This window comes from Chiloscyllium plagiosum, chromosome 43 (genome assembly GCF_004010195.1).
Source record: "Chiloscyllium plagiosum isolate BGI_BamShark_2017 chromosome 43, ASM401019v2, whole genome shotgun sequence".
NCBI classification, from domain to species: Eukaryota; Metazoa; Chordata; class Chondrichthyes; order Orectolobiformes; family Hemiscylliidae; genus Chiloscyllium; species Chiloscyllium plagiosum.
In genome coordinates, this window is record NC_057752.1 from 6119038 (window position 1) to 6130051 (window position 11014).

General features: G+C 43.5%; 1 protein-coding gene across 4 annotated transcripts in view; it reads right to left on the reverse strand.

The window, feature by feature from the left end:
* LOC122543325 (tensin-2-like) overlaps window positions 1-11014 on the reverse strand; it is a 272952-nt gene that overhangs the window by 5546 nt on the left and 256392 nt on the right. For 3 of the 4 annotated variants that reach the window (XM_043681853.1, XM_043681852.1, XM_043681855.1), the window contains exons 22-28: window positions 9393-9524; window positions 8229-8321; window positions 7389-7466; window positions 4010-4087; window positions 2841-3009; window positions 1207-1275; window positions 239-268 (exon numbers count right to left, since the gene is read on the reverse strand). In XM_043681853.1, coding sequence (XP_043537788.1) covers window positions 239-268; window positions 1207-1275; window positions 2841-3009; window positions 4010-4087; window positions 7389-7466; window positions 8229-8321; window positions 9393-9524 — 649 coding nt within the window. The remainder of the gene's footprint in view (window positions 1-238; window positions 269-1206; window positions 1276-2840; window positions 3010-4009; window positions 4088-7388; window positions 7467-8228; window positions 8322-9392; window positions 9525-11014) is intronic. The other variant, XM_043681854.1, reaches the window with a different exon arrangement.

Below are 11014 nucleotides of genomic sequence, written 5' to 3' on the forward strand. Positions count from 1 at the left end.
CAGGAACTTCCTACACTGATGCTTCAAAGCTGGTAATGCAGGGATGTAGCTTTGGGTAATTGGGACCTTAACTCTGTTGCCATGGGGAATTTAGTCATTTTCTGTATTGCATTTCCCCTCCTCCTAGTGCTGAACACATGGCCCAAATCAGAATCTTGAGATGCACAGATCACAGCTGTCAGGGCCAACACATGGTCCCAGTCTCTGAGATCCCCTGTGTACTTCCCGAATCACTTACTTTGATGTTGTACCATCTGCGTTGGTCCACCTGGAAAAGAAGAGATGCAATGTGGTAGGGTGTGAACGAGAACAAAGGCAGCTACAGCACTGAAGAATTCAGGTTAGAGGTGGGGAACTTATTTTTTCTAATTTTACATTTAGAAAAAAAAGCGAACACTACTGCATAAATTGTTTTTATATTATAGAACCAGATATTTTAAAAGTCCAATATCTAGCCGTATAACATCTTTGTATTCCATGGTTAAATTCAGTGTCAAATACATAATTCTGATGCTACAATCCCCTACACAGATGTCAAACTGTTAACATAGAGGGGGTTAATGTCTAACTGCTCATTCCTAACTTTTCCATCAGATTAATCCTTAGGCAGTGTTTTTAGTTGAGCTTTTTCTCAAGCAGCTCCGTGTCACATGACCATGCTCTACAGGCTGTTACCAGGAAGGTACACAGAGCCAAAATCCAACTGCGTCTGGGGGAGCATTAACTCCCCTCTTCAGTCTGCCTGAAATTTATTTTCTTGTCCAAACAGCTGTTGATATTCGAGCATTTCAAACTTGCACATGCGGTACTCCCAGTGAGTATAGGGCCTACAGCAAAAAGCTGCTCCTAATTCGGCACAAATTGGCATTCACCCTCAGAGAGGCCAAAGGATGACTGTGTGGGAAGTAGTTGGAAATGTCATAATGTTGTGAGTTTTGAGGTCAAGGCAGAGCATAGAGAGCTTCCCTCTGCATTTGGTTGGGTTATATATGACTAGCTGTGAATGCTGGATGGAACAACGAATATTCTTCTCCAGTCCTAATACCCTCACCCTATGAGCACAAAGTTGAAAAGGAATGGATGATTGATAATAATACACCATCAAAGAACAAACCCAGCAAAGTTTAGCCATGTGTAATCTCTAAAGCAGTAATACCCAGATCAGCATGATAATAGCCCACTTTGCCCTAACTCGGGTCAACATACCTTCGATCATGTGGATCTAGGTTACAGAATGTAACTGTGTTGACTGGATAATGGCGTCTGAAAAAAATTCTGTTGAGCACAAAAGAAACAAGTATGTTTAGAAATGGAAAGAATTTTACGACAGTGGAATTTCTTTTCAAACTGTTTTGTGAAATCCAGTTTTATCAGCAAAGAGAACAAATGGACAAGGTCAGTAAAACTGGCCCGGCACTGCAGCAATGGCCCGTGTTTAAGATTCACATTCTCTGTCTCAAATAACTTTGTAGCTTGTAGGTGGCCAAGGATTCAAAAGTTATTCCCAATCAATTTTTTAAAGTTTGGAAATTGACAGATTTTTGTCAAATCAGCAACTATCCCCAAAATTTCACTTGTTTTGTGATTTGCAGAAGATCTGGTCATGGACCTGGGTGTGTTTTTGGTGGGAGGGCAGGTAAAATAGGCAGGTGCCCAATCAGCACTTTACCACTGACCCTTGACCCCACCTCATAATACAGAGGGCAGGCAGCTACCAAAGTTGGGAACCCACTTTTTGTAAATAAATAAGCGTTAATCGAGCTTGTTCTAATACCACACGTAATATAAGAAAATATGTCTGATACGGATATTTGGGCAGGTGTGCGCAGGTTGATTTTTAAATACCTATTTGAAGAAAAGCAGGAAGGAACACTGGGGAAGCACCTCTTTTGGGAGTTACTGTTTGTGAACTGGGACAGATTCCACCCACCACGATGATATCCCACCTTTCCTTTTCTGCTACTTGACAGAACCTGCACCCCTCCCAGGCTCTAGGATTCCTCCCCACTCTCTAAACCCGGGGAACCGGAGTTTCTTGGGGCAGTCTTCAGGCCGTCTCCTGCAGTTCTGGCAGCATCTGCTCCTGAGCTCTGCCATTGCTTGGAGAAATGGAACTACTGACCATTCAATCACACTGATAGCTCCCAAGGGCAGGATGTCCCATGCAGTGTCTGATGTTAGCAACATAAGAACAAGAGGAGGCCATTTGGCCCCTCCTCATGCCTCCACAACTCTTCAAGATATCTGAATTCCTTTAGGTTTGGCTTCTTGAACAGCCCCAACTTTAATTGCTCCACCTCTGGCTTTTGGAAGCTATGATCCCAAGGTTTGGTATTCCCTCCCTGCTTCTCTACCTTGCACTTTCCTCCTTTAAAACACTCCTTAAAGCTGACCTCTCCACTTCTCCTGGGTAGCACGGTGGATCAGTGGCTAGCACTGCTGCCTCGATTCTAGCCTTGGGCGACTGTGTGGAATTTGCACATTCTCCCCTTGTCTGCATGGATTTCCTCCCACAGTCCAAAGATGTGCAGGTTCGGTGAATTGGCCATGTTGAATTGTCCATAGTGTTCAGGGATGTGTAAGTTAGGTGCATTAATCAGGGTAAATATAGCACAATAGGGTAGGGGCATGGGTCTGGGTGGGATCTCTTCAGAGGGTTGGTGTGGACTTGTTGGGTCAAATGGCCTGTTTCCACACTGTAGGAATTCTATGATTCTATGGTGTGGCTTAAAGTCATATAAACCTCCTACAAAGCACCTTGGGGATTTTTTTTATGCTAAAGGTGCTATATAAAATGAGTTATTGTTGTTATAGTTCGAGTAACACTAATGTGGACTTACTTTCGTTGGCTGTCTGTTAAGGTGATGCCCTGGACTGAAACTTTGAAGTGTACCACAGTGGCGGTAGGCCGAGGCTTCATAGCAAAAGTCTGCATAGTTGCTTTGGCGACTGCTTGTGGCCCAGTCAAGGATTCTGTCTCCACTGAATTGATATACAATACATTGCAAGCTGAAATCCAGAAGAAATACTGCATCAGACAGTACAGTGCACTAGCCCAGCCCAAAGTCCAGATTAAAACAAACCAACTATTTAATACAAGCCAGCAGATTCCAGTAATGCTCTTACGAGGCATTAATGGCCGTTTCCTAAATTAATACCACGATTTTGATTCAATAATCTATTCATTGATGATATCTCAGTAATTCTATTGAACAAAGCTGAGAGAATTCTTATCCACTGATATAGAGCAGAAAGAGGCCAATCAGCCCATTGTGTCTGTGCTGGCTCTTTGGAAGAGCTCCAATTTGTCCTGAGTCCCCTGCTCTTTCTCCACAATCTCTCACATTATCCTGCTCTCGACATCCGGTTTCCTTTGCAAAAAAGAATTCTGTTCATCCTCTTCTCACGTTGTTATTTGTGAATATTTTGAAGGAAATCCAATGCAGGCTGTTATTAAGGCCTGTGCAAAACCAGGCCCAATTTTAACTCTGCCTAAGTGAATGGCTTTGAGTGAGAGAGAATTAGGCCCAGTGTTCCCATTCTTCATTCATCCTAACAGAACAGCAGGTACCTTTTGGTCTGCCAGAAACTTGCTGGTCTTTCAGTTGTTCAGGACTAGGTATTGCAAACTGGCAGATTCCAACGTTCAGCACTACATGCTGAGGGATGCACTAAAGCATGGGGCAGCCACCACAAAGGTTCAATGAGGCAAGGCCACTGTCTAATGCCCCCCTCCAATCGTACACTCAGGGACAGGATCCCACGTACAGCCCTTGAACTGTATGCAGCAGAACCCATTTGGCATGAAATGTTTGGTATAATTTCATCCTCTAATTGTAAATGTAGTGAAGTACTTCAGAGTATTACACAGTGCCTTGAATGAAACTGAACTATTGTGCACTTTGTCACGTCAAATTTAATATGCCGTATATTACACCTTTAGAGATTGTATGAGGAAGGGATAGTTTTTAATAAACAGCAGTGAGCAGGTACCAACAGGAATCCTCACCCGCTCCCTGTTTGAGCAACTCTGCAGCAGTACTGGTGTTGCCAGGGGCAACATTATCCTGGGTTTCATCCATGGGATCTGGAAGGGAAAGGCACAGCAAATTATTGTCAGTTAAATCCTCTATCTGCAGCCCTCAGAGTTAGGAGAATTCTACTCACTAAACAATGGCAGGAACATCGCAACATTTTTATTGAGTTGTCTCGAGTTTTCATGGCTATTAGCCCCTTTTTTATATATACATGTTCTTGAGCTGTGAGTATCGCCAGTAAGGCTGACATTTATTGCCCATCCCTAATTACCCTTGTGGTGGTAATGAGCTGTCTCCTTGAACAGCTGCAGTCTGTATTGTGCAGGTAAACCCACTTTTTTTTGCAGTTTGGTATAGCTGAGTTGCTTGCCAGGTCATTTCAGAAGGCAGGAGAAAGTGAGGACTGCATACGCTGGAAATCAGGGTCGAGAATTTGGTGCTGGAAAAGCACAGCAGGTCAGGCAGCAGCCGAGGAGCAGGAGAAGCGACGTTTCGGGCAAAAGCCCTTCATCAGAAATCCTGATGAAGGGCTTATGCCCAAAACGTCAATTCTCCTGCTCCTCGGATGTTGCCTGGCCTGCTGTGCTTTTCCTGTACCCACTTTGACATTTCAGAAGGCAGTTGAGAGTCAACCACAGTGGGTCTGGAGTCAGATTTCCTTCCCTGAAGGACATTAATGAACCGGATGAAATTTTCTACCAATTGAGTATTTTCACCATCTTTAATCATTCCAGATTTAGCAATTGTTTTAAAGTCTGCTCAGTTACTATAGTGGGATTTGAAATTGTGTCTCTGGATTACTGATCTAGTCATGTTATCACTATGTTACTGTTCCAGTAGCCAGAGATGAGCTACACCATTCAGAGCAGGAAGCTCTGCTCTGCAGGACTGATCACAGGTACCAATAACAAGAAGGCACACAGATGGCAAGATCTAGAGTGATGCCTCCATGACGTATTGTTAGCCTGACAGCTGAAGAATGATCGAGCAGAAAGTGAGGACTGCAGATGCTGGAGATCAGAGCTGAAAATGTGTTGCTGGAAAAGCGCAGCAGGTCAGGCAGCATCCAAGGAACAGGAGAATCGACGTTTCGGGCATAAGCCCTTTGGATGCTGCCTGACCTGCTGCGCTTTTCCAGCAACACATTTTCAGCTGAAGAATGATGCCAGACAAAAATGTCATGTCAGGTAGCCATGAACACAGGAGGGCAGCACTGAGGCCAGGGCAGCTTTGAAGCAAACAAAGTGAATTTAAAATGATAAAGGGTGGAGAGCTGGTTCTCTCAATTTATCGACATCAGTGTCCAAATTAGTTAGGAAAGGCTGAGAAGAACTGAGCTCTGAGGGTTACTTCAAGAGCTATTGTATTAATATTCTGTTTATTGCCAAGGATGAGGAATTTGTGCAAGGGGATTTACAATTATACTGCTAAAATTTGTGCTTTGCTCAAATTCAAGGTGGTGCCCTCAGGTGGTCCTGGAATAGTGCCCAGTAACAGTCAGTGTCTCCAGGATGGAAGAAAAGTTGGAAGAAACCCAAACTAAAAACCATGGCAAGTGCTGTCCAGCAGAGGGAATAAGTGCACCATGAATCAATATTGCAAACTCCATACCTATTCCAACAGTGGACAAATCCCCAGAATTTAAGAGTAAACATACAAAACATTTATACAGTAAATGTTTTAAGGAATAATTGATCACAGATTATTTATAATTTGGTTCTGATGGTAAGAGTTTGTATCACAATCACTTCATTAAAAATAAAAAGCATTAGAGAAGTTCACAGACCAAGGTCAGATAAACATTTTAGAAAGCAAACCACAATCCTAACCACAAGCATTATATATTCCAATATACCATTCCCAGCCAATCATTCCATTGGAAAAGGGACCGAATTCTGACAAAACTGTGAGATGGAAAACCCATCTCGAATTTCCTTTGCTTCATGCTCGTCCAGGCCAACAAAGCTCAGAGTGCTAATAGGAAATAAACGGAGTTGGCCATTCAGCCGTTCCAGTCTGCTAAACTATTCAATAAGATTACAGTAGATCCTTGCTCTCGAATCTACTTTCCTATCTGTCACCACCAACCTCAGCATCACCCAAACCAATACCTTGGTTCCCTCAGTGTCCAAATGGCTGTTGATTCCATGCTTGAATATTGCTCTTCCAGCGCCACTAATTCAAAATCTGGTTTCCAGCATCTGCAGTCATTGTTTTTACCTACCCTGATTATCAATTGGGTCTGTTTCTGAGCTAGATGACTCTCTGACTCAGTAACTGAGCTTCCATGGCCCTCTGGGATAGCAAAAGTTCAAAGATTCATGACCCTAGGGGTGCAAGTACATAGTTCCTCGAAATTGGTGTCGTGGGTACACAGGATGGTGAAGGAAGCATTTGGTATGCTTGCTTTTATTGGTCAGTGTATGGAGTCTAAGAGTTGGAATGTCAGGTTGTGGCTGTACAGGATATTGGTGAGACCACTTTTAGAATACTGCATACAATTCTGGTCTTCCTGCTATAGGAAAGATATTGTTAAATGTGAAAGGGTACTGAAAAGATTTACATGAATCTTGTTGGGGTTGGAGGTTTTGAGTTATAGGGAGAGGCTGAACAGTCTGGAGCTTTCTTTCCCTGGAGCATCGTAGGCTAAGGGGTGACTTTTAAGGTGAGGGGGAAAGACTTAAAAGGGATCTGACAGGCAACTTTTTCATGCAGAGGGTAGTGCATGTATGGAATGAGCTGCCAGAGGAAGTGGTGGAGGCTAGTACAATTACAACATTTAAAAGGCATCTGGATGTACTGGTGTATTAATAGGAAGGGTTTAGAGGTATATGGGCCAAGTGCTGGCAAATGGGACTAGATTTATTGAGGATATCTGGTCAGCATGGATGAGTTGGACCGAAATGTCTGTTTCTGTGCTTTATAACTCTATGACTGATTAAGAAATTTCTCCCATTTGAATCCAAAATGGCTGAGCCGTTACCCTACTATGAAATTACCTCTCATTTTTCTAAATCTCCAAAGGATACTGGTCCATTCATTCCTCGTTGGGCAATTCTGTCCCACCCCAAGAAAGCAATTCTTCACATTTCAAGCATTCTGAGGCTTTACAAGACATTGTGGATTCATTTGGAAAACTTCCCTTGTTCAATGAAGGCACAGCTTCATCCCTCCCTCAACAGGTGACAGTGATACGTGTGATCTTTAACCTGTGTCTTGAAAGCACTCAAGGTTGATTCTCCCCAAATATTCTGTAAGTATTTAGGTTTATCTCGCCCTGACCCCCATCTCTTCCCATTCCCAATACTTTACAAGAAGACTGCTATCTTTTAGGTTCAGAGGGTGTGTTACCTTTGTCTGGAATCTTTAGCTTGTAGGGCAGGGAGATGGGTGTGATGGAGTGCTGATAAACCAGGGCTGATAGACTACCTGCATCAAACACAAAAGCCGGTTAGTTTTCAATCCCAAGGAATCACTTTGCAAAAGTATCTGAAGGGTCACTTTCTAAAGAAAACTCTTGCATTTATATAGTAGCTTAATACACAGTAAAACATTCCAAAGAACAGCACTAGAAGTTGTAAATACCAGAAAGTCACAGATCACTCCAACAGAAAATTCAGGAGCAACATCTTTACCCATAGAGTGTGAGCATGTCGACGTTGCGACCACAGGAAGTGGTTGAGACATATAATATAGATGCATTTAAGGAAGAAAGGTGATGAAACACCAGGGAGGCAGGGTTAGAAGGATAGAGCTAGATGAAGAGAAATGGAAGGGAATTTGTGTGGAACAGAAATACCAGCACAAAACTGATGGGCTGAATGGTCTTGTTCTCTGCTTTTCTGTGTAATTCAATACCGTTTGATCTGTGATAAGTCATTTGGTCATGTCAGTAACTGAAGGTATGACCAATGGTGCAGTGACTAAAGTCGGCAATGCTCAAGAGGTTGGAAGTGAAGGAGCACATCAATCTGTGGCTGCTGAAATGGGAGATTTTTCTGAGCGGTCTGACTTTGTTTTATCATGTGGTGTTTTAGTGACTGAGTGGTTTGTTTAAAAAAAAAGAGTTCTTTGCTTGACTTGGGGTGGCTCCTATTCGTTGCTCCTAGTTATTGAAGCTGTGGACAATGAATCAATCCAGCACATTGAGACTCTCGAAGATGCTCTCTCCAGCAGCATCCAGCATCTTACCAAAGTGAGGCTCATTCTGGCAACCCTTGATCTTCACCCCTTTTGGGCCTGTCTCGATGAGGAAATGCCTGACCAGCAGCTCATTGGGATCACCTGCAGGGACAATTTGCAGAAATTAGGACAGCACTGTGCCAAAAAAAAACGATGCGTGCGATACCCAGCTCAGTCCATCCAAGCCTAGCCTTCTCCGGATCCCTTTGCTCCCCAGCTCGCGAGGCCCTCACCACCGTAAATGAGCTGCCTTGTATATTCCAGTTACTAACAGTGGAAAACCCAGAGTGGGTAGTGGGTCAGAGCAAGACTGGCCAGGACAACAATCCCTTGAATTAAAGTAAAATCCTGCAGATGCCAGAAGTCTGAAATAAACACAGAGAACGCTGGAGAGACTCGGCATGCCTGGTAGCTTCTGCGAAGAGAGAAACAGAGTGAATGTTTTGAGTCCAGTATGACTCTTCAGAATCTCTCCAGTCTTGCCCAGTGACAAGACTCCGATGATGTGGAGGTGCCGGTGCTGACTGCAAGTGAACAGGCCCAGGCGAGCAAAGTGACTCCTCTTCCTTAGACTGCTCTGTGACCAAGGAGTCAGATCGAGTCTTCCCCATTTGCCTGTTTGGCCCTGATAAGTGAAATCCCATCTCATCCCCTGAAGCCCCCTCAATTCTATCGGTCTCACTTGCAGGTTGATGGGTGGTGCTTGCAGTTACAGTAAGAGTGGAAAGACCGCACAGGGAAGGTCCTTCAGCCCAGCGACCCCCCCATTCTGCATCCTGCAAACCCGTTTGTCCCACTCTCCCGCTCTACCCCTGTGAGTTTATTTTTCTCAATTGCCCATCCAACGCTTTTCAAAATCATTTATTGTCTCCATTTCCATCACCCTGTACGTTCTGATGCTAATTAAAAGTGGGCCAGCCTGTCAAGCAGCAGTTGCTGGCACATTCTTCATTTAAACAATGGAGCAGGGAATAGATTTTGCAGAATTGTCCACAACCTTGTTCAGGAAGTGATGGGGGAGAGAGAGGAAGGGCTTGAGGGGGTAAAAATCGATTTGGAGCCACACACTGGGATCAATTCTGCAACTACCCGCTGCAAGCTGGGATAGAACTGCAGTCAAAGTTCCCCTGAAACGTTCACAGTCAAACACAGGGCTGGATATCTGAAACATACCTTTCGTGCTGTGTGAGCTGAGGTTAGCTGGAGGTGTCACCACTTTGAGGGCAAGGCCATAAGCTCCCTGGAATGAATTGCTGTCTCGAATGAGAAAGGAGCCTGGCTCGCGATCTTTCAAGAGGGCGATAGCTGCGAATGTGAGATATTGGATAACAGGATTTTACAATTCTGAATTACTGCTGCGAATGGCCTGCATGAGTGATTTGCTCAGATCAGAAAAATGAGCAGTCACAAAGCTTCCTCCCATTAAACTCCAATCCACTATTTCAAGAATATCCGGAACAAAGGAACAGGAGGAGCCCTCTCCAGCCTGCTTTGCCATTCAGTAAGATCTGGGGCCTAATTCCATATCCTCACCTTTTGCTCATAACCTTTTTTTTAACCTTTGTCTAACAAAATTTACTAATTTTAGATATAACATTTACCACTTATTGAGCATCAATTGTCATTTGTGAAAGTAAGTTTCACATTTTTATCACCCTCTGTGCACAGACATGTTTCCTAATTTCATTCGTGAAAGATCTGGCTCCAATGTGTGAAAATATGGTCCTTTACTTGAGCGTACGCCCATAAGATACAGGATCAGAATTAGGCCGTTCATCCCATCAAATCTGCTCCACCATTCAATCATGGCTGATATGTTTCTCCAGCCCGTTCTCTTGCCTTCTCCTGTAACCCTTGATCCCCTTACTAATCAAGAACCTATCTCTCTCTGTCTTAAATACACTCAATGACATGACAGCAATGAATTCCACAGCCCTTCATCCCCAGGATCATTCTTGTAAACCTGCTCTGGACCCCCCTCCAACACCACCAAATGCTTCCCTAGATACGCAGCTTTTTTGTAATGCCTACAATATTCCAATGCAGTCTGACTACAGGCTTATACAGCTTCAGCAGTACATCTCTGCTCTTGTATTCCAGCCTCTTGAAATGAATGCTAACTTTGCATTGGCCTTCCTAACTGCCAAATGAACCTACAAATTAATTTTAAGAGAATCCTGAACCAGGACTCCTAAGTCCCTTTGTCCTTCAGGTTTCCGAAGCCTTTCCCCATTTAGAAAATAGTTAACAGTTATTTTAAATCACGTAATAGCGTCATAAAATCGCACACATAGGAATGTTAAATTAACGGGCTAAGAATGTTTACCAGCATCACCAAATGTTATTTATAATCTGAAGATACTTAATGGCTTACTCATTAAAAAAATATGTTCCATGCCCCGTGCAAGTATCAAAATCCATATGTAAAGAATGTTGTAATTATTGTAAATAGACAGCACTGCACAAGATCTCTACATTTTCAATGAGAACAAAATACTGTGGATGCTAGATATCTGAAGCAAACACAGAATGTGAAGGTGCCGGTGTTGGACTGGGATGGACAAAGTCAGATGTCACATGACACCAGGTTACAGTTCAACAGGTTTATTTGAAATCGCAAGCTTTATGAGTGTTGCTGCTTCATCAAGTGGAGTCAGACTGGGTTTGATTCCAGCCTTGGGCAACTATTTGTGTGGAGTTCTCCCTGTGTCTGCACGTGTTTCCTCTGGGTGTTTCTGTTTCCTCTCCCAGTCCAAAGATGTGCAGGTTAGGTGGATTGGTCATGTTAAGATGCC